Source organism: Eretmochelys imbricata, chromosome 19, assembly GCF_965152235.1.
Source record: "Eretmochelys imbricata isolate rEreImb1 chromosome 19, rEreImb1.hap1, whole genome shotgun sequence".
NCBI classification, from domain to species: domain Eukaryota; kingdom Metazoa; phylum Chordata; order Testudines; family Cheloniidae; genus Eretmochelys; species Eretmochelys imbricata.
In genome coordinates this window covers 12,488,851-12,513,256 of record NC_135590.1, presented here as the reverse complement: position 1 = coordinate 12,513,256, position 24,406 = coordinate 12,488,851, and the positions used below count along the sequence as shown (strand labels likewise).

Below are 24,406 nucleotides of genomic sequence, written 5' to 3'. Positions count from 1 at the left end.
GAGACTGTGCACTCTCCATAAAATTCCTGAAGCTCACAAGATGACCACATTGATCGCAAAATTGACTGGAAGAGCTCTGGACATATTAAATAAGATGCCTATTGACGAGGCTTCTGACTATAATAAGTTCAAGGATTTGGTTTTAAAGCAATTTCAAATTACATCTGAAACATACAGAGTAAAATTTTGAACCCTTAAGAGAGGGCCTGGACTAAATCATGTGGCTTATCTAAACCAGATGAAGGATCTGTTAGATAAATGGGTCCAAGGAAGCGGTGTCACTAGCTTTGAAGAAATGTGTGATTTGATAGCTCAGGAGCAATTCCTGAATATGTCCAAGGAGGAAATAATACACAGTGTTTATGGGATAAGGAAATGGACTCAGCAGAAAGTCTTGCCTCTTATGCTCTTCGATACAAGCAGTCCCAGACCACCAGAGAGGCGAGGCAAGACAAAACAAAACATGTGGAGGGAGGAGAGAGGAATAACCCTGGTCACAGTTGGAGCGGATACCCGAAGGGACACTCTCAGACCACCCCCTACTACTGGGGATAGCCCAAGGCCCCTACTACACACCAAGGAATACTCCAGACACCTTATCATCCTGCCACACCATTCTCTAGCAACCCACCTCGCCCCAGTGATCCGTCAGCTGGACGATGTTTTAAATGTAACAAGCCGGGGCATGTGAAGGCCAACTGCTCCAAGAACCCCAACAGATTACAGTTCATTGCACCGGAATCGCAACAGAGGTCCTCAGGCCAAATACCTCCCAGATACCCTTGGAGTGGAGGGAAATTGTGAGTGTGGGCAGGAAGAATGTCACCACGTGGAGGGACACCGGAGCACAAGTGTCGGCTATCCATGCTTCCTTAGTGGACCCCAATTTAATAGACCCAGAGATCCAAGTGACAATTCAACCCTTCAAGTCCAACTCTTTCAATTTGCCTACGGCCAAGTTGCCTGTCCAGTACAAGGGCTGGTCAGAAACGTGGACTTTTGCAGTCTATGATGATTATCCCATCCCCATGCTGTTGGGGGAAGACTTGGCCAATCATGTGAAGCTAGCCAAGAGGGTGGGAATGGTCACCCGCAGCCAGGATAAGCAAGCAGTTAGGCCTAGCTCTGTTCCGGAAACTTCTACCAGGACCTGGTCAGAGGTGATGGAACCAGACCCCATGCCAGCGTCAGCAACAGCAGTAGTGAATCCAGTCCCAGAGACCCAGTCAGAGCCAGTCCCGGAACTGGCGGAACAACCAGCACCAGATCAATTGCCAGCACTGAATCCAGTACTTGCCACCCCAACACCAGAGAGCCCCACCGAACCTGAACCGGCAGCAGCCGATAACCCTACACAAGAGGCTCAGCCGGAGCCTGAAACCTAACATAGTGCACCAGCGGAGAGCAGTTCACAGTCAACGGAAACAGCCCCATCCCCTACATTGCTTCCAGAGGGACCAAGCCTAGGTCCACAATCCAATGAGGAACTGATGTCTCCAGCATCAAGGGAAGAATTCCAGACCGAACAGGAAGCAGATGAAAGCCTCCACAGAGCTTGGATGGCAGCACGGAGCAACCCACCACTTCTCAGCTCTTCTAATCGATCCAGGTTTGTTGTAGAAAGAGGACTTTTATACAAGGAAACTCTTTCTGGTGAACACCAGGAAGACTGGCATCCTCAGAGACAGTTGGTAGTCCCAACTAAGTACCGAGTAAAGCTCTTGAGCTTAGCCCATGATCATCCTAGTGGCCATGCTGGGCTGAACAGGACCAAAGACCGTTTGGGGAGGTCATTCCACTGGGAGGGAATGTGTAAGGATGTTTCTCCCTACGTCCGGTCTTGTGAGGTATGCCAAAGAGTGGGAAAACCCCAAGACCAGGTCAAAGCCCCTCTCCAGCCACTCCGCATCATTGAAGTCCCATTCCAGCGGGTAGCTGTGGATATTCTGGGTCATTTTCTGAAAAAGACACCCAGAGGAAAGCAGTACAAACTGACTTTCATGGATTTTGCCACCCGATGGCCGGAAGCAGTAGCTCTAAGCAACACCAGGGCTAAAAGTGTGTGCCAGGCACTAGCAGACATTTTTGCCAGGGTAGGTTGGCCCTCCGACATCCTCACAGATGCAGGAACTAATTTCCTGGCAGGAACTATGGAAAGCCTTTGGGAAGCTCATGGGGTGAATCACTTAGTTGCCACCCCTTACCATCATCAAACAAATGGCATGGTGGAGAAATTTAATGGGACTTTGGGGGCCATGGTACGTGAATTCGTAAATGAGCACTCCAATGATTGGGACCTAGTGTTGCAACAGTTGCTTTTTGCCTACAGAGCTGTACCACATCCCAGTTTAGGGTTTTCACCATTTGAACTTCTATATGGCCATGAGGTTAAGGGGCCATTACAGTTGGTGAAGCAGCAATGGGAGGGGTTTACACCTTCTCCAGGAACTAACATTCTGGACTTTGTAACCAGCCTACAAAACACCCTCCAAACATCTTTAGCCCTTGCTAAAGAAAACGTACAAGATGCACAAAAAGAGCAAAAAGCCTGGTATGATAAACATGCCAGAAAGCAGTCCTTCAAAGTAGGGGACCAGGTCATGGTCCTAAAGGTGCTCCAGGCCCATAAAATGGAAGCATCGTGGGAAGGGCCATTCACGGTCCAGGAGCACCTGGGAGCTGTTAATTATCGCATGGCATTCCCCACCTCCAACCGAAAGCCTAAGGTGTACCATATTAATTCTCTAAAGCCCTTTTATTCCAGAGAGTTAAAGGTTTGTCACTTTACAGCCCAGGGAGGAGATGACGCTGAGTGGCCTGAAGGTGTCTACTACAAAGGGAAAAGTGCTGGTGGCATGGAAGAGGTGAACCTCTCCATGACCCTTGGGCGTATGCAGCAACAGCAGATCCAGGAGCTGTGCACTAGCTACATGCCGATGTTCTCAGCCACCCCAGGACTGACTGAACGGGCATACCACTCCATTGACACAGGTAATGCTCACCCAATTAAAGTTTGTACCTTGGGGAAGTTTTAACCTAAGCTGATAAAAATAAGCTTAGGGGTTTTTTCATGCAGGTCCCTGCATCTGTACCCTAGAGTTCAGAGTGGGGAAGGAACTTTGACAGAGGTAAATTTGGGTCCTTTTCTTCAAAAGGATATAATTGTTAGTCTCTCTTTTGAGAACAATGCCTGTACTCACATGAAAAAGTTTCCATGCCATGGTCTGGAGATTTGTAGGGTACATAGTGTTTTCTATTGTACTAACGGTGGAATGATTAAATCTTCTCTCTTTGAATTTGCCAGTAGAAAATAGGTATACGATACAATTTTACATTGTTTATCATGTCAGCTCCAGCAAGACCTCATCGAGATGGATTTCCTCGCATATAAAGTACCAACAAAGAGAAAGCAACTGCTTTGTCTCACATATTTACATAATCCGCAACAGACCTCATGGCAACAAAAGCCTTTTGGAGCAAAATGGGAAGAGATTTAAACTATGGATCAGTTTTCTGTTTGCATTAAGATCAACTCCGTCCCCACGCCTCTGTCCTACCCTATTAATATACAGTACTGAGGTGCTTCCTGCTTTGGGGTCAATTAGCATTGCACTTCCACCCCTCCGCACTGAAGTTTATTTCAACAGCATGCTAGCAAGGGCCAATTTCAAACTTTTGGTTTTCATCTGGTACCTGATACTTTCCAAACAATCCAGGGTACTTTCATTATGAAGAAGTCACATCCCACTGAAAGACGCCCACCCTGATAGGATTACTTACTACGGCAAGGCCCTCTCTATAAAGCTTGCAACCAGCTTTCATTACAGGTTAACACTGTTGAGAGACTTACAAATATTTCACAGCTTTTCCTTATCAATGTTGCCATCTTTTGTAATTTTAAATCATAAATCTCATGATATTTTGTGATTTTCATAAAGCCCCAGCTCCAAAACTCATGATGTACGAATCAGTTTCATTAAAATAGTTTCTAGCCTTCATGCTTATAGTGAAGTACTTGAAAATGTGAGCACTAAAAGCTCAAAAACAAATCTAAAATAAGAACCCCAGTTTTTAAAAATCTAATTTTGAAACCAGTCTCAATTTTTTGGGTCCTGACTCACAATTTTTGAATAATTGGGGTTAGCAACACTTCTTGCAGGTAAGTCCAAATTAGACTTTGAAAGCTTACAAAGATATCACACAACACTGGGCAACAAAATGGCAGAGGAAATTCATTGTTGATAAATGCAAAGTATTACACACTAGAAAACATAATTACCTATACATACAAAATGATGTGGTATTAGTTGGCTGTTAGCACTGAAGAACAATCTTGGAGTCATCATGGATAGTTCTCCAAAAACATCTACTCAATGAGCAGCGGAAGTCAAAAAAGATAACAATATTAGAAATTTTTCAGAAAGGGATAGAAAAGAAGACAGCAAATATGATATAAATCCATGGTACCCCCACATCTTGAATGCTGAGCACAGTCCTCATCACCCCATCTGAAAAAGATATATTAGAATTGGAAAAGTCCAGAGAAGGGCAATAAAGATGATTAGAGTTATGGAACAGCTTCCATATAAAGACAGCTAAAAAGATGGACCATTCAGCTTAGAAAAGAGACAGCTAAGGGGGAAGACATGATAGAGGGTTATAAAATCATGAATGGTGTGGAAAAAGTGAATAAGGAAGTGTTATTTACTCCTTCAAGTAACACTAGAACCAGGGGTTATGCAATGAAATTAATAGGCAGCAGCTTTAAGACAAATATAAGGAAGTATTTCTTCACACAACAGTGTCAACCTGTGGAACTCATTGTCTTAGGATGCGAACGCCAAAAGTTTTACTGGGTTCAAAAAAGAATTAGATAAGTTCATGGAGGATAGGACCATCAATGACTATATTAGCCAAGATGGTCAGGAACACAACCCTATGCTCTGGGCGTCCCTAAAACACTGACTACCCCAAGCTGGAACTGGAGGACAGGGGATGAATCACTTGATAATTGCCCTGTTCTGTTCATACCCTCTGAAGCATCTGGCATCGGCCACTGACAGAAGACTGGGCTAAATGGAATATTGGTATAACCAATTACGGCCATTCTTAATAGAGCAAAATGAATGTTAAACCTGTTCGTTTGTTTTTTTAAAGTACTAACTGTAGTTATACATATTTCTAACTTGGGGGGGGTGGGGTGCACATCCAAAACATTAAAACCGATATTTAACTCTACAGTGTTAGGAGACAGTTTGTATCAAAAACTCTTCATATAATTGATCTATTGATCTATGCTGTATATTAACCCAGATTGGGAGACACTGTTTAAACTGGTTCTTTCATAACAGTACTAACATTATATAGAATTTTGATTTAAAAAGTTACCTGTTACATCATATACTGTACAGTTTAATGAGACAAGCATATTACATAACATTAAAAACCCTACATGAGCATTTAACAAAACACTACCCAATATTAGTTCCCATCCAAGTTAAAAAACAACATTAGGCAAATTGACTAAAAATTACTTTGGTATAAACTCAGATCTGCCCGATTTTTTAACTTTCACTTTAGGTTTTGGCTCATTTTCAAACCTTTTCCTTCCTACACATCCCCAAACTGACCTCTGAAATCCCATAGGAAGTCATGGAAATTTCTTAAATTCCTAGCTATAAAACAGTTTGATCCATGCCAAGACAGGACTGCAACTATTTAAAGAACTTCCCTATTTGTTGCAATTTTTTTATGCAAGTTAGAAATCACATTATACAACCCAATTAGAAACTCAAGTCGTATTAATGAATCATGAAACCTCAGTAGCTGAATGCTGTTATTTTAACAAGGGTTATAAGCATAGAAATCATATTCCTTTTTAGCATGTACATGTGCAGCTAAGGCAGCAGACTATTTTACTGAAAACCACAAGGTAGTTCCAGGCCAGCAGCAAACTCAGGACTCTTGCAGCCTTGATTGGTGAAGATCAACAGGGTCTTGCAGAGAAGGCGGCCGGGGGAAGAGGTAAAAAGAGAGTGAAAAGAGGGAGGGCAAGTAAGCCCAATGTGCTGTTTTTCAAAACAAGCCATCCTAGCAGTTTAAATATGGTGCATTTAATAGTGGATTTAGAAGCCTTTTAGAATGTACATTATGATGGAAGAGAACTCTTGCCCTAAACAAATAAGAGCTCAAATAACAAAAATCTTAGGGAGTTATTTTCTATGTTCTGCTAAGACACCACAGAATATACAATATAGTAGGATTCCCACATTCAAGCATGCAGTTAGAAATCGGGGGTCTTCTTTTATTTCAATGCCTGTTAGCTTTATGTTAAAAATTTAACAATCAACAACAATGCGCTCTGCTCTGAATAAAACTCACCTGCCCTGAAGAACTGATCTAAACAAGGAGCTTACCATCTAAAAAGGAATTATTTGTGTGTGCGTGCTTAGGGTTTTTTAATGTGAAAAACAGGAGAATCTGGGGTGGGGGAGGGAGGAGATCAAAATTGACATACATTATAAGAAATAACAAAATTAAGTGACCTGAAGCTGAATGGTAACTAAAGTTTAAAAGAAAGAAAAACAGCCACACAATCAGTATTTATTGTGAACTGGCTAGAAGTAATTGAAAACGTCAGCTTGTCTTTTCTACACTGGTGCATGAATTAGGTCAAACCAGCAGGAGCAACATTAAGTAGTGCAAGCAAACAATCTGGGGGAAGTGAGTGGTTTTGTCTCGTCAACGATTGGCTTTTCAGCCCTGGCTCTACGGTTCACATTCACTGGTATAATCACAAATGTTGATTCAATTGGTATCAGAAGATTATGAAGAGGTCTAAAGGAAATCTCATTTCAATTTGGCATGGCATAGTAGGACCAATCTACTTTGGTCTAATTCTGATATATTTCTGTCAATAAATAGAGTACATGACCTCTCTCCCTTCTCAGCAAGTCATTTAAGATCCAGATTCCCAGTATAATTTCCCCTCCATTGAGAAGTGTACAAATTGACAATCACTGTGTGTGAGAAAATTACTGTTGACAAAGACTTTAATAATCTGCCATAGAGATAAAGTTACAAATATGTGGAAAATATTTCTATAGCTTTTGAAAGCTTATGCAGATAGTGCTTTGTTGTGACACAAGAGCAACCTTTCGGGATGACGGCTTTTAAAAACCTGTCACATCATGATCTAAGAAATGAAGTTGAAGAGATTTATTAGATCGTCAGCCCAGCTCATTATTAGTCTCTCGGGTAAGTCATCTCTCCAGTGTATTCTCTCCCCAGTGTTTTATTACGGAGCCACAACAGCAACCCTACAGTTAATGTTAAAAAATAACTCGCCATTAAAATCCTAAATTTGGCACACTGCATCAACTTTTGCCAAAGCCAGATCATTTTTCTGGAAGTTTTCATGGGGTGGTCTTTTACCAGGGAAGACTCTCCTTCCCACCCCCATTTTGCATCATTTTGACTATTTAATCGTGATCAGATTTTAACAAATCCTGATCATGCATTTTTCTAACATGTTCCTTTTTGCAACAGAATCTCTCAAAAGGCATTTTGGCCCAGAAACTCCCGATTTGGCTTTTTCTAGTGTCCTCAAAGAGTCATTTAAGTATTTTCCAAAAAATCAAAGGGTTAATTTCAGCTTTGCACCTATGAGAACTAAGGCTTGGTCTATACCAGTGGTTTTCAAACTGCAGGTCACGACCCACTACTGGGTTGTGGAATGTAAGGCACTGGGTCGCAGCGGCTCTCGTCACCACCACCAACTGGGCCGTTAGAAGTCCCATCAGCGGTGCTGCCCAGCTAAGACAGGCTAGTTCCTATCTGTTCCGACACCGCACTGTGCCCCAGAAGCAGCCAGCAGCAGGTCCGGCTCCTAGGCGGGAAGGTCACGGGGCTCCATTCGCTGCCCCCATCCTGAGCACCAGCTCCGCACTCCCACTGGCCGGGAGCCCTGGCCCCTCCCAGAGGTTGTCAACTCTTACCATTTTAAATCACAGATCTCACAACAGCTGGTGGGTTACTTCTTAAAGCTCCAGCGGTCATGTTACTACTTTTAAAAATTAGGTTTCTAGCCCTCACGGCTGTGAAGAAAAAGTCTGAAAATCATGAACTGGCAGTTCAAACAGCAAAATGCATATTAAGATCATGATTATTTGGGACCTGACTCATGATTTTTGAATGCTTGGGGATGGCAATACCAAGTCTCTCTGATAGTAGGACCCAAGTCACAGAGTGCAGAGATGTCACTTAATTTGGCTCATGGTGTATATCTGGCTCACTTGATGGATTTTTCTGCCCCCGCTATAAAATGGGTCAAATTTTCAGCTCTGAAGCACCCTGAAATCACGGGTCTTGTCTAAAATTTGCTAGTAAGCTCTTCCACGTAAGGCCGGTCTCTTCTTATGTTTTTATACAGCACCCAGCATGGTAGGGCTCCTTGGCACCAATCCAATACAAAATATTTAATATTAAAGAATAATCATGCCTTCCCTGGAATAAACAATCAGCTGTTCCCTTTCATTTCCTTCAACTGACAACTAGTCAGGTTCTCTACCAGCACAGGGTAAGAACAAACAAAAGAGCAGAGTTCTTTTTAAAAAAAAGTTACAGGTGCAACTTTATAAATGAACACAATAAATAAAAATGGCTAATCTCCTTTTAGATTCACTGACATCTTAATTCCATTTAAGTAGTAATTTGTCTGGGAATTCAAATTAGTTTTAAATGCCCGGCAGGGAGAGGGAAGGGGAGATAAGTAGTAAGGTTACCACCACTTCCCTTGGGAAATTTTTCCACAGCCTAATGCAGGGGTGGCCAACCTGTGGCTCTGGAGCCACACGCGGCTCGTCAGAAGTTAATAGGAGGCTCCTTGTACAGACACCGACTCCAGGGCTGGAGCTACAGGCGCCAACTGTCCAATGTGCCCCAAGGGGGTGCTCACTGCTCCACCCCTGGTTCTGCTACAGGCCCGGCCCCCACTCCACCCCTTCCTGCTCCCTCCCCTGCCCTCGCTCCTCTCCCTCCCCCCAGAGCCTCCTGCACACCATGAAACAGCTGATCGGGAGGGAGGGGGAGGCACTGATCGGCTGGGCTGCCGGTGGGCAGGAGGCACTGGGAGCAGGGGCGGGGGGAGCTGCTGACGTATTACTGTGGCTCTTTGACAATGTACACTGGTACATTCTGGCTCCTTTTCAGGCTCAGGTTGGCCACCCCTGGCCTAGTGGATCTTGCTGTATTAAGTGTACCCTGATATTCAGCCTACGTTTTCTTTTATTCATATACATTTGCGTAATTACATTTGATCAATTAAGTCCCTATTTATGAACTTAGCTTCTGAGTAAGTCAAGTCAGTATCACATGCTTCTTGTTTTGCACGAAATCACTGTTCATTTCATCAGTTTGCTCAGCACATGATAGGAGGTAGGCTACGTAAGCAATCAAGGAGAAAAGAATAAGAAAGGGCAATAGCAACAAAAACTAGAAAACAAGCAGCATTCAGTAATATTAACAAACCTCCAAATATTAAGTTTGGAAAAACTTGCTGTGGACTAAAGCATATCCCCTGGCCTGATATATCATTTCACGAGATAATCCATGAAAGGTCAGTGTTTTAATGTATTACTGGGCCAAACTATCAAAGAGTTAAACAGTCTATGAACAGATTATCTACCCTCTGAAGAACAAAATTTCCCCTCTTACAATACAGCTTGAAAGTATTAAAATTCACAAATGGCCGCCACTAAGACAAAGCACACAATTTATCATGGCATCTGTAGTGCTGCTTATGCTTAATGCTGTGAATACCACTGTAAGGCCAACTGTCACAGGGCACCAAATGTTGACAAAACACCACCACATGATAACCAGCATAAGTCTGTAAATTTTAGAAATAGTTCCACTTCTCAAAGAAATTATATCAGTAAAGTAGCTAGCACAATGGGCCCTTTTGTTGGTCAGGTAACAGCTTTACTGCATCTGATTTCCAAGAAACCGAGCTTAGATTTTCATTATTTTTTTTTTAAAGTTACTAAGTTTATCAGTGTTTCTCCATTTTCAAACCATGCCTTTTGCACTTAAGTGTTCAATTTTCATGTCTCTTTTTAATAGATTGCAGAGGAATTCTGCTAAGAACCTTGATGTTATTGCAAAAGGCTGTTCCAACCATAAACACCAGCCTCCTAAACCAAAAACACAAGCAGACAGACAGTTTTGTTGAAATTACAGCTGTATCTCAAGCTAGAGGACAAAGCTCAACTGTGCAAGATTTGTTGAAATAAACCTGAAAATAAAACTTTTAGTGCCACCTAGGGGGACCAATAATAAAACAGAGACAGAAGAACTGTATTACAAGCAATCTCTGTGGCTGCTGTATTTATTTATCCATCAATAAAAATTAGCTTATTCTGGAGAGAAGCTAAATGTTACTTACATCTACTTGGTAGAATTGCTACATTTATAAAACGTCTCAGGAATTGTTACACAGACTCCTTAGATGGTGTTTCCCTTCCAAAATTAAAATAAAGAAATATCTAGCTGTTATGGTTCTTAATAAAAAACATTCACGATATGGTGAGTGTAATCAGTGAAGTAGTGTCTGCCTAAGCTTGTAGAGAGCCTGAAACAGTAGTGCTAAGATGTGAGCTGCCCAGTTGTTTAAATGGGTTCTAACTCAGATGCCAGCCACAATGTCTCAAATCAAGTGCTTCTCAACCAAGGGCACATGATGTACCCCCTGGGAGTATGCAGAGGTCTTTGGGGGTACATCAACTCATCTAGATATTGGCCTAGTTTAGAAAAGGCTACATAAACAAGCTCTAGCGAAGTCAGTACAAACTAAAATTTCATATAATGACTTGTTTATACAGCTCTATATACTATACATTGAAATGTAAGTACAATATTTATATTCCAATTGGTTTATTTTATGATTATATGTTAAAAATGAGAACAAATTTTCAGTAATAGTGTACTGTGACACACTTGTATTTTTATGTCTGATTTTGTAAGCAAGTTGCTTTTTAGTGAGTTGGAGGTATGCAAGACAAATCAGACTCCTGAAAGGGGTACAGTAAACTGGAAAAATTGTGAACCACTATGACAACACTTAATTTTTTTCCCCCACAGTTTACCAAAGCCTTTAAGAGGCAGAAGACGATGTAAGATATGTAGGCCTTGAAAGAAAAACAAAAAGAAAAACAACACACACTTGGCTGGGTCAGAGGTGAGAAAAACAGAACACACATTTTACAAGTTTGAGAAAAACACTGCACTAGTTTGTCACTGTGGAATTTAAAACAAACTAAATAACCTGAGAGAACGATTACTGAAGGATAACCCAGTAGTACAGTATCTGTTTATACATATGATGGTAGCACCTTCTGTTCTTGTATTCTTTAGAAGTTTTTGATGGGAATGGCTGTATCTCCACCATGTGTACTGCCTGGATGGATCCACAAAATCTCTCTGTAGTTAAGGTATAATAAAGCAGCGGTCAGAAAATTTCCTGATCTCCCCCCCCCAAAAAAGGTAATTCACTGAAATTTTGCATGGGAATGTTGCTATTGATGAAATTCCAACAGAAACCCAGCAGGTTTCGAATGGAACCCAGTCTGCACGACAGGTTTTAACTTTCTCAAACCGAAACTTTAGAATTCCCATTCCACTGGGAATTTCAAAGTTTAATTTTTTTTCCCATTTCAGAATGGATTTTTTTTTCTTTAGTTTTGGAATCCCCCCACCCAAGGAAGTTTCTGTTTCTGGCCAGCTCTAATTTAAGCCAAGTTCTGCTCTCAGTCACCCTAGCATAACTACAGAACACTGATTTCAATTGAGTTCTTCTAAATTTACAGCAGACCACAGAATCCCACTATCACAGGATAAGTATAAGCATGTAACAGCTGCTGGGAAGTGAAAAACATCAGTGAGGTGGGAAAAGCTTGGAGTAGGCAGAGAAAAGTCTGGCAATATTACATATTCTGTAGTGGGGACTTGCAATGTTCACAGCATACAAACATAGAAATTAGATAGCATAAAATACTCTTGTTGGAAGGTTGCAACATAAACTCCAGAACTTCAATACACAAGAAACAAAGAGGGCGTGGGGGTGACTGGCAGCCTAAGGCAGAGAGGCACAACTTTCCGCACCCACTTTAAAATGGCTCTTTCCAGGCAAACTCTGAGCACATGCTTTGCTACAGAGCCCCCTAGCCTGCAAGCAAGACCCTCTTCCCCATGCACACTCTTAAAGTGATGACTTGCAATTCCAACACAGTCTTCAATACACCGCAAGACTATTCTCACATAGGGAGGAAATTTTCTAGCGGAGGTTCTTGAGATACCCTGACAGGCCAGCAAGTAGTGATCCCCGTCCCCGCTCAATGCTTCGTCTTCTGGGCCCTGTGTGCCATTAACGGGGTGAGCCTAGGAAGAGGAATTCAATCCTTGACTGTTGCCACTTCCTCATCTTCCTCCTCAGTAGTCTCAACTTACGCCCCTCTCCCCCATTTCTACATGGTCTTAGGAACCCAACGTCCCATCCAACCAATCCCCAATCTCTCATTCAGTACTGAGCTGTTGGCGCCGCCTCCGATAGGCCCATGTTGCCAGCCTCCATCATCTACTTATTACATCTTCAAACCACCATCCTCATGCTTCCTCCCACTCTGGAGAGGCATTCCCTGTACACATTTGCAAAGCTACCTCATTGTCTTCCTTCATAGCCCTCCTCAAAACTCTCCTTTCCTGCAACGCCTAAAAAAAGGGGGTCAACCATTAGAGTGCTAGTGGGCAGAAACCACTACACATCATGGGGGCCAATTCTGTCTCACTGTTTCCCGGTACTGCCTAATCTGGGGGGGGGGAATAAACATGGGGAAATAGTTTTACGTTGTGTAATGACGCATCCATTCCCAATCTTTATTCAAGCCTAAGTTAATGGTGTCCAGTTTGCAAATTAATTCCAATTCAGCAGTCTCTCCTTGGAGTCTGTTTTTGAAGCTTTTTTGTTGAAGAATTGCCACTTAGGTCTGTAATCGAGTGACCAAAGAGATTGAAGTGTTCTCCGACTGGTTTTTGAATGTTATAATTCTTGACATCTGATTTGTGTCCATTTATTCTTTTACGTAGAGACTGTCCAGTTTGGCCAATGTACATGGCAGAGGGGCATTGCTGGCACATGATGGCATATATCACATTGGTAGATGTGCAGGTGAATGAGCCTCTGATAGTGTGGCTGATGTGATTAGGCCCTATGATGGTGTCCCCTGAATAGACATGTGGGAACAGTTGGCAACGGGCTTTGTTGCAAGGATAGGTTCCTGGGTTAGTGGTTCTGGTGTGTGGTTGCTGGTGAGTATTTGCTTATGGTTGGGGGGCTGTCTGTAAGCAAGGACTGGCCTGTCTCCCAAGATCTGTGAGAGTGATGGGTCGTCCTTCAGGATAGGTTGTAGATCCTTGATGATGCGTTGGAGAGATTTTAGTTGGGGGCTGAAGGTGACGGCTAGTGGCCTTCTGTTATTTTCTTTGTTGGACCTGTCCTGTAGTAGGTGACTTCTGGGTATTCTTCTGGCTCTGTCAATCTGTTTCTTCACTTCAGCAGGTGGATACTGTAGTTGTAAGAACGCTTGATAGAGATCTTGCAGGTGTTTGTCTCTGTCTGTGGGGTTGGAGCAAATGCGGTTGTATCGTAGAGCTTGGCTGTAAACAATGGATCGTGTGGTGTGGTCTGGGTGAAAGCTGGAGGCATGTAGGTAGGAATAGTGGTCAGTCGGTTTCCAGTATAGGGTGGTGTTTATGTGACCATCGCTTATTAGCACCGTAGTGTCCAGGAAGTGGATCTCTTGTGTGGACTGGTCCAGGCTAAGGTTGATGGTGGGATGGAAATTGTTGAAATCCTGGTGGAATTCCTCAAGGGCCTCTTTTCCATGGGTCCAGATGATGAAGATGTCATCAGTGTAGTGCAAGTAGAGTAGGGACATTAGGGGACGAGAGCTGAGGAAGCTTTATTCTAAGTCAGTCATAAAAATGTTGGCATTCTGTGGGGCCATGCAGGAACCCATAGCAGTGCCGCTGATTTGAAGGTATACATTGTCCCCAAATGTGAAATAGTTATGGGTAAGGACAAAGTCACAAAGTTCAGCCACCAGGTTTGCCGTGACATTATCGGGGATATTGTTCCTGATGGCCTGTAGTCCATCTTTGTGTGAAATGTTGGTGTAGGGGGCTTCTACATCCAAAGTGGCCAGGATGGTGTTTTCAGGAAGATCACCGATGGATTGTAGTTTCCTCAGGAAGTCAGTGGTGTCTCGAAGATAGCTGGGAGTGCTGGTAGCGTAGGGCCTGAGGAGGGAGTCTACATAGCCAGACAATCCTGCTGTCAGGGTGCCAATGCCTGAGATGATGGTGCATCCAGGATTTCCGGGTTTATGGATCTCGGGTAGCAGATAAAATACCCCTGGTCGGGGTTCCAGGGGTGTGTCTGTGCCGATTTGTTCTTGTGCTTTTTCCCCATGTTTATTCCCCCCTCCCCCCCCGCTCTTCCTCACACGTTCTTGTCAACTGCTGGAAATGGCCCACCTTGATTATCACTACAAAAGTTTCTCCCCTCCCCCCCACTCTCCTGCTGGTAATAGCTCACCTTACCTGATCACTCACCTTACAGTGTGTATGGTAACACCCATTGTTTCATGTTCTCTGTGTATATAAATCTCCCCACTGTATTTTCCACTGAATAAATCCAATGAAGTGAGCTGTAGCTCATGAAAGCTTATGCTCAAATAAATTTGTTAGTCTTTAAGGTGCCACAAGTCCTCCTTTTCTTTTTGTCTAAGAACAGTGGCCAATGCCGGGTGCCCCAGAGGGAGTGAACTTTACAGGTAATGATCTAGTGATCGCTCTCCTGCCATCCATCTCCACCCTCTGACAAACAGAGGCTAGGGACACCATTCCTTACCCATCCTGGCTAATAGCCATTAATGGACTTAACCTCCATGAATTTATCCAGTTCTCTTTTAAACCCTGTAATAGTCCTAGCCTTCACAACCTCCTCAAGCAAGGAGTTCTGCAGGTTGACTGTGCGCTGAGTGAAGAAGAACTTCCTTTTATTTGTTTTAAACCAGCCGCCCATTAATTTCATTTGGTGGCCCCTAGTTCTTATATTAGGAGAATAAGTAAATAACTTTTCCTTATTCACTTTCTCCACACCACTCATGATTTTATAGATCTCTATCATATTCCCCCCTTAGTCTCCTCTTTTCCAAGATGAAAAGTCCTAGCCTCTTTAATTACTCATCATATGGGACCTGTTCCAAACCCCTAATCATTTTAGTTGCCCTTTTCTGAACCTTTTCTAATGCCAGTATATCTTTTTTGAGATGAGGAGACCACATCTGTATGCAGTATTCAAGATGTGGGCGTACCACGGATTTATATAAGGGCAATAAGATATTCTCCGTCTTATTCTCTATCCCTTTTTTAATGATTCCTAACATCCCATTTGCTTTTTCGACTGCCGCTGCACACTGTGTGGATGTCTTCAGAGAACTATCCACGATGACTCCAAGATCTTTCTCCCGATTAGTTGTAGCTAAATTAGCCCCCCATCATATTGTATGTATAGTTGGGGTTATTTTTTCCAATGTGCATTACTTTACATTTATCCACGTTAAATTTCATTTGCCATTTTGTTGCCCAATCACTTAGTTTTGTGAGATCTTTTTGAAGTTCTTCATAGTCTGCTTTGGTCTTAACTATCTTGAGCAGTTTAGTATCGTCTGCAAACTTTGCCACCTCAGCGTTTACCCCTTTCTCCAGATCATTTATGAATAAGTTGAACAGGATTGGTCCGAGGACTGACCCTTGGGGAACACCACTAGTTACCCCTCTCCATTCTGAAAATTTACCATTTATTCCTACCCTTTGTTCCCTGTCTTTTAACCAGTTCTCAATCCATGAAAGCATCTTCCCTCTTATCCCATGACAACTTAATTTACATAAGAGCCTTTGGTGAGGGACCTTGTCAAAGGCTTTCTGGAAATCAAAGTACACTATGTCCACTGGATCCCCCTTGTCCACATGTTTGTTTACCCCCTCAAAGAACTCTTAATAGATTAGTAAGACATGATCTCCCTTTACTACACGCTGTGCCATATGGGGCATGTAAATATCACCAGGTAGCACACCATGCTAGCAAGCGGAAGTGACTAATACACATTCCTATAAAGGAGGATGGACCAGTGGCCTTGTTCAGACTCTAAATTCTTTTCAAGTGAAATTCCCTTCAGTGCAGAAGGCAAACACAAGGTTTATCCTTCATTTACAGATACACGCGTGCAGCGGTGTAAGAAAGATCAGAATCAGCCCCACAGTTTTCTAGACACTTCTTTTAAAATGCCATGTCCTCATGTGCCTTTCTGTGTTGTATCTAATATGCTTCTTGGGACAGGGCTTGTTTGGCACACTGCATATTTTGCACAGTACTGTATATACCAGTGTTGCTATGATACAATACAGCTATAAAATAATCCACAAGCTACCCAAAATGGGTGGCAAAAGTACAACAGAAAGCCACCAAAAAAAAAAAAAAAAAAAAGAGAACACCGACACACACCTCAAACTCCTCCCACACGACACAAAATTAACCCCCTAATAAAACAGATGAGAACTTCCCGCCCTCTGGCCCTGGAGGCAGCTACACGCAAGGTCTGCTGAGGATGCCAACAGAAGAAAGTCACAAATATGGAGGTCAGTCACCTGAGGAAGTCCAGCCACCATTCCCGGAAAGCAAGTCCCAGAAGCAAAAGCATCCCAGCAAATTTTAAGTGCTGCAACCAAATACAAAGAGCGGGCCTCTTTTCTTTGCTATTCAGGTCACAGGCCAAATCTAAGTAGCTGGATGCCTAGACATATGCTGTGCTGGAAGTTTGCCTGCTACCTTCAGTAGAAGCATGCATGTCATACAATATTATGTAAGTGAACAGTCTTATTCAGATGCACATGCTAGTTCCCCCTCCAGCAAACACAATAGCAAAGGACTTTTTCCTGCAGTTGTACCTCACACACTAAGAGGGCTGACTCTGTTGTGAATGCACTCGGGTTGTGTATGTGTGTGCACGCGCGTGTATGAGAGAGAGAGAGAAAGACTAACTCTGATCAAAACAAGTTTGGAGCTACTGATCAGTTGGCTGTAGCCCTGACTTTCACAGGTGCTCAGCTCCCACCAATTCCAACAATCCAAACAAACATATCCTTGATGTAGCATTTTGCTTTTACTGCTTCCCCAAGGAATCCAGAGTTTAGGGCTTATATTTTATTTAGTAGGAGATGCCCATTACACCTTACTTAAAGTCACAAGCCCTCTTGACAGGAGTGTCATTTTGAAAGCAAGCCTGTAACATCACTTGCCTGGTTAAGCCCAATCTGCTCCCATGTTCCCTTTGCATTCTTCAGTGCAAATGCTTCTTCAGTGACTGGCATTTCTGCATCAGCAAGCACCCAGATACATGCAGCCTTTTGGCTCCGGATTTCTGCTGTCCTACATCCCACTTTCTTGTGGAAGAGAGCAACCTTTACTAAAGGTGAAGCTTGTTTAACGCGTCAGAAGAATAGAATTTAAAATAATCAGCTAAAACATCACTGAGGCACCGCAATCTACCGTCCTACATCGTCACCTCTGCAAGGCACCCAGGTACACAGAAAGACAGCTATGCCAAAAAGGGAGAGGCTCATTGCAAGGGGCTTTCATAAATTAACACTAGCGGTTCCAGACTGTGCTCTACAGGAATTCTTGAGGAACGCAGGGCCGGATTTCACATGTAACTGCTGAAGCCAGTGGAGTCAGACTGGTAGGAGATTAGAGAGGCCCATAAAAACGGTCTATGGTACAGTACAAAATTAGCACAAGACTCTCCTCAACTCTTCAGTAAGAAGCAGAGACCAGAAGGCACTGTACTGTCACTACTCCCTCCCCATCTCTCTGCCTGTGGTTTGCACCCTCGTTTGTTACTTTTATAGTGACGTGCTGCTCACCTGTCTGCAGATCTGAGACTGCGGATCCTGGGGTGGCTTCGCCTCCAATCCTACCTGTCTCTTGCAGGGAGATCTCCTACATAATTGCAGCACTGATCCACCACCACCATTTTCAGGGGGAGTTTCCAGAAGGAGGGGCATGGGGAGAAAGTGGTTCTCTTTTCCCAGTGCAGAACAATTCTCACTAACAAGTGAATTATAAGTAGAACTGAAAGGACATCTTTTATTTCAATAGCAAGAATACTAAGCAATCCTGGCCGGCAAGAACAGCCTACTGATAAAGATGCTTTAATAAAAATATATCCAGAAATAGCAACAAACTCATTCTCATTATCCAAAACCCTAAACACACATTTCACTTCACCTCCTATTTCATCACCACCACACAGACAACATATGCAAAGCCTGCAATTGCATAACGAACAATGCACCAAAGGATAAGCCAGGAGAGCCAACCCAGTTTCCTTTCAACTGAAAGGGATCACAGTTTAAAAAAAAAGGCATATGGACCATTTATTTCTGCTCACTAGTAGTCTAACGAAGCACATACTCACCCAGAGATGAGCCAATCGGAGGAAGCCCGCCGGTGAAGTGCCATAATCCATTAGAGGACAGGACATGAAACCAAAGGGAGGGAGAGAAAAGACATTAGTTAATAAAGAGTTCCAGCTTTTAAAAAGACAACCACACCCACAAAAATCCCTTAAATCACATAGCCAAGTACTCATGGGTGGGAGGGATAGCTTAGTGGTTTGAGTATTGGCCTGCTAAACCCAGGGTTGTGAGTTCAATCCTTGAGGGGGCCATTTAGGGATCTGGGGCAAAAATTGGGGATTGGTCCTGCTTCGAGCAGGGGGTTGGACTAGATGACCTCCTGAAGTCCCTTCCAACCCTGATATTCTATGATTCATACCTATATGTTTTTACATACACTCTCCAAGAGTGTTTACTTGACTTTTCCAGGAGTGGAACAGATGGCTGAACCAGAGGTTCATATTGGACTATTTCTTATTAGTGTGCAAAGTTGTAGAAAAAAACAGTTGTGTTAATTAATGCAGATAATACTCCATATGGGGATGCAGAGTCCTGTGTTTTATCACAGCTAATACAATTCAGAGAGCGCCTCAGGTGATAATCTCACACACATGCACAGAGCGCAAATTTCAGGTCGCAAATACGAAAACAAAAAAGATTCAAGCACCAAGAGCCTGACTGAGCTAGAGAAATGCTGAGACTGAAAATTGGGGCATACTTCACTTCTCTTCATGCTGGGCCTGGATAAGCCTAAAAAAGATCAGTTACTGTAAAGGCAAACTCCATTAGGCATGGGGGTGGAGGGACTGAGTGAGTCTCCATCCCAAATCCAAATGAGTTTTGACTGAGCCCCCTAGTGGGCTTTTTAAAAAACATTTACTTTTTAATAAATTACCACTTCTTCCATAAAACCTCTAAATCCTAATCCTCTCCACACAGAAACTTTAGCCAAATACAAAGGGATTAAAAAACAACAACTGTTGCCCTATAAGGCACAATGCACTACCTGCTACTGCTCCCCTTCCTCCATCCTTTGTCTGTATGCTCTTCAGGGCAGGGGCTCAGGATGCGTAGTGCTCAGTATACCATTTGGACTATATAAATACTGCGACAGCCGCAATTTGTCATTTAGGCCACCAGAGTCTATGCACATTTCTCTGGACAATCAAGCAAACAGAGGCATCTTTAACTATTGTTTTAACATGCACGGACACCACGTGCCTTTTACTTTGTTCTGTGAGGCCATGGCTGCACTATAGAGCTATACTTTTTAAACTGGCAAAGCACTCAGAGCGTAGATGCAGATTATACCAGCAGAACTGTGCTTTTACTGACATAGCTTATTCCAGACACACACACACACAGCAAGACAAGCTGTATCTGCCAGGGTAAGCAGCATCTGCACTTGGGGCTTTTGCCAACACAGCTATATTAGTCAGGGATCACACCTCTTCACACCCTGCCCTGACTACCACAGCTGTGCCAACAAAAGCTCCCAGTGTAGACATAGCCCTAGAAGCTGGTTGTGTCACATTCCACCTATGAGTGTGGACATTTTGTGGCAGTGTTCACACACCACTTTGGGACATTATGACACAAGAGGCCCGATTCTTTACTTCAGTTACACCTAGCACCACAAGCACAAAAACCCACCTGAATCAAGATGGTAGCAAGCGACACCAACTTTGCCTAGGTTTAAGATGTGATCAGGTGAAATGGCCTAATTTTGCACTGACTACCTTTGATTTATAGAGTCTAATCAATCACCACGCAACAGGGACATACTTTTAAAAGCTCAAAGCTGACTGCAAAATGTTACAGACGGATCTCACAAAATTGGGTGACTGGGCAACAAAATGGCAGATGAAATTCAATGTTGATAAATGCAAAGTAATGCCCATCAGAAAACAATCTCAACTATACATACAAAATGATGGAGTCAAATTACCTGTTACCAATCAAGAAAGATCTTGGAGTCATTGTGGATAGTTCTTTGAAAACATCCACTCAATGTGCAGCGGCAGTTAAAAAAGCTAAACAGAACATTAGGAACCATTAGGAAAGGGATAGATAATAGGACAGAAGATATCAATGTCACCATATAAATCCATGGCATGCCCAGACCTTGAGTATTGAGTGCAGTTCTAGTCACACCATCTCAAAAGAGATATATTAGAATTGGAAAAAAATATAGAGAAGGGCAACAAAAATTGAGGTATGGAACAGCTTCCATATGGAGGAGAGATTAAAAAAATTGGGATGGTTCATCTTAGAAAAGAGACACCAAAGACAGGATGTGATCGAGGTCTATAAAATCATGACTCAGGTGGAGAAAGTGAATAGGGAAGTGTTATTTACCATTTCACATAACACTAGAACCAGGGGCCACCCAATGAAACTAATAGGCAGTAGCTTTAAAACAAACATAAGGCAGTATTACTTCACACAACACAATCAACCTGTGGAACTCCTTGCCAAGGGACGTCGTGAAGGCCAAAAGTGTGACGGGGTTAAAAACAGAATTGGATACATTCATGGAGGATAGGTCCATCAATGGCTACTAGCCAAGATAGCTAGGGACGCATGCTCTGGCTGTCCATAAACCTTACTGGCAGAAATTGGGATTGGATGACAGGATGGATCACTCAATAATTGCCCTGTTCTGCTCCTTCCCTCTGAAGCCTCTGGCACTGGCCACTGTCAGAGACAGGATACTGGGCTAGATGGACCATTGATCTGAACCAATTATGGCCATTCTTATCCTGCTTTGGTTTTGTACATTAGAAATTTAGATCCTGTCTAGCTATTTTTTTTTTAAAACTACTATAGACCACTGGAGAATTAGTGGGAGATCCTTACAAGTACCAAGAGTGAAACCTGAACAATCTAGAGGAGGAGGCATTTTCAACCAGACTGTTAAAACACTACTCGTTGGTTTGTTTGTTTTTTAAATCTATTGAATTCAAGGACCTGGAAAAACACTTGGGAGAAGAGCTCTCCTTGTGAAAAATTAAACCTCACTCTTCCTGCAGCTGAGGGCTGAGAAAGCTCCTACTCTAGTTCTCTAGCTCTGCCAGCATAAATAAGGGAAGACAAGAATTGATGGGCCAGCCTCTAACCCAGTGTAAACTGGGAGTGACATACTGATTTACCCCAGTTTAGGATATGGCCCAATATTCCAAAGGTAGTAAACAACCAGGAAGAGACCCTTTATTTTATTTTAAAGAGAAGAATTCCAGTTCTTTGTTATCCATCATAAAGAAGCCCAAAAGGACACATTCATTTTTTCCCTACCTTTGCAGGTCACTTTTAAAACTAACTTAAAAGAGCCCATGTGCGGTTTGAATTCCTAAGCTATATTAGGAAGCTAACCACTGAGGCAGTAAGGCTGCTGACAGCAGGTCTGCAAAGCTACTCATTACTATGGTGACCAGGATTAGAAAGTATTTTAATCACAGCGTAAAAAATTTTCTCTTTGGAGCTGTACAACTTTTGGGGGAGTCTTAGCACAGTGACCTCAGCCCTCCAGTACCAGCTGTGACATTAGTCCCTAGGAGACAGGCTCAGAAGCAACCCACAGCAAGGATAGGCTTCTATCTGTTCTGCATGGGAAGTCCACTACTGCAATCTGTAACCTGGATACTGTTCATAGCAGCTGTAATAAGCTGTGGAACCTTGACCTACTTTTTGCAAGAACCTGGACATAAAAAGGCAGGATTTATTAGAGTTACTTGTTTCAGGCATCACAATCCAGAAATAAAAACGGGCAGGTACAAACCAATCTTCTGTTTTTCACTGTACACATCTCAGACTGGTCTTCAATTCTCTTCCAAAAAACCCATGATCATTATTTGTACTGTGGGAGCACATAGAGATGCCAGCTCCATTCTGCCAGGTGCCCCCCCCACACACACACACTAACAGAGAGGCAATCTGTGCCTCAAAGAGTTCACAATCTCAGTTGCTTCTAAGGGCTCATCTACATAGCAAGCCACTGCCCTGCAGAACAGGGTGTGAATCGACAGCGCACCAGAGGTACCACTATGTCAAAGCAAAGCATGCCAAGCCAAACTCCAGGACTGACACCACATAGCAGCATCCACATGGGACACTGCCATGCTGCAATCTAGTGTGCTCTAGATTCACACCCTTGCTTGCTGTGCAGTAACTTGCCATGTAGACAAGATCTCAGATACAGAGCCTAACACTGATTCTAGTTCCAGGTGCGACACCCTCCAAATGAAGCAGGTCAGAGGCAGAGAGCTCAACCAGTGGAGGTGAGGGGGGGAATGGGGGGGGGGGGGGGAAGAGAGACACTCAGATGTCCTCAGGCTAAGAGGCATTTCAGGTTAGCTAGAAGGACCTGTGATACAAGCTGCCTCCATCCACCTAGTGTCCCTCCCTGGGGGGACATCACAGCCTCATTGTAAAATCCAGGGTGTAGGCAATGCAGGGGCCTGCTTTGTATCTAGAATTTAAAGCACCTTCTCTCTCTCCACAACAAAAGCCCACACTTGGAAATTGGAAACCAGGTACAAGGGGTTGCCTCCCCCCCCCCCCCCCCCCCCACACACACACACACTTACTTTTAACCCTTCCCCATCACTCCCATCCAAGCCCACACTCCCCTTTCTCTCTCTCAGACTCACCCTGACTCCACCCCACTACAGGGCATTAGGGGAGGGGAGAGAGCTGACAAGTCATAATTTCTGCCCCTGGGACCTTTACCCCATGGGTACAGGGAAAGCTGGAGAAGGAGCAAATCTTTGCTTCGAAGAGGCAGGTGACACCTCTTCTTCCCCTACCAGGTGCTGTTCCCCCTGCATCTACTAGCTGGAGGGCCAAGAGCACAAGAGACTCCCATGCCAGACCCTGTCTCCATCTACTGACCCCAGCTCAGATCCCTTGTCTGGCAAGTCCTCATTTCATCAGCTATTGAGGAAGGGAATCTAAATTCCCTAAAGCAAAGGGAAGAAGGGAGAGAGCAGCTGCACTCAGCCTTGTTTCATCCCTGTTAAATGCCTAGACCCTACGCAACCATGGTTCTTTACAGATTAACAGGCTGTTTGTACAGCGATCTGATGCAGAGCAGTATTTGGGCATGTGACCACTGCAAAGCACATGTCTACAGATTTGATCAATTGAACAGATGTAATGGGGAAAAACAAGGCACAGATCCCCAAAGAGCAGCAGCCTTGCCTGTACTGCACTAGGCCCTGTGTATTTAGAGTGTTTCTCTGGTTTGTGAATACAGGAGTCATCCTCCTCCAGGATTTGCACCTCCTCTCTGGGCATGGCCTTCTCTGGGTCTGTCATCACTCCAAGTGTCAGCTACCTGGAGGCACTCAATTGTGACCAAAGCAATCCGAGCCCTTTGCTCCCTGGCAGAGGAAGCACAATCAAGGACAGACACTTCACTATTGAAGGGCTGGTCTCACACATACACTTGTTTTAAGTCCCCATCCTGTCCCCGTCTGCCCCTTCCTTTAAGCCAAGACCATCTGTCCTCTCTCTCCAATAAAATCACAGCTCATTAGAAGTCAGGGAAGCGGTGCTTCTAGCAGACAGAGCAAAGGATTGGGAGACTGGTCCCCTGGGTTCTAATCCTGGCTCTGCCACACACTTGCTCTTCAACCCTACACATGTCATTTCACCTCAGTTTCCCCATTTACAAGTGGGGAATACCAATTCTTACCTACCTCCCGAGGGTGTCGTGAGCCTTCATTCATTGGCCAGCAAAGCCCTTTGAGATCCTTGGGTGGAAGGTGCTAACAAAGGCCTGTATGTTTCTATCTCTTAGTTTCAGTATACTGGCTCTCTGAAAGCCCACATC

At 43.5% G+C, this 24,406-nt stretch overlaps 1 protein-coding gene across 2 annotated transcripts in view; it reads right to left on the bottom strand.

Annotated features, from left to right (window-relative positions):
• Nucleotides 1-24,406, bottom strand: part of EPB41 (erythrocyte membrane protein band 4.1) — a 188,242-nt gene that overhangs the window by 147,977 nt on the left and 15,859 nt on the right. Inside the window, exon 1 of one of the 2 annotated variants that reach the window (XM_077837786.1) lies at nucleotides 18,594-18,637. The exons of the other annotated variant lie outside the window; for it this stretch is intronic. Coding sequence (XP_077693912.1) covers nucleotides 18,594-18,637 — 44 coding nt within the window. Of the gene's footprint in view, nucleotides 1-18,593; nucleotides 18,638-24,406 lie in introns of those variants that run through there. 2 annotated transcript variants of the gene reach the window in all.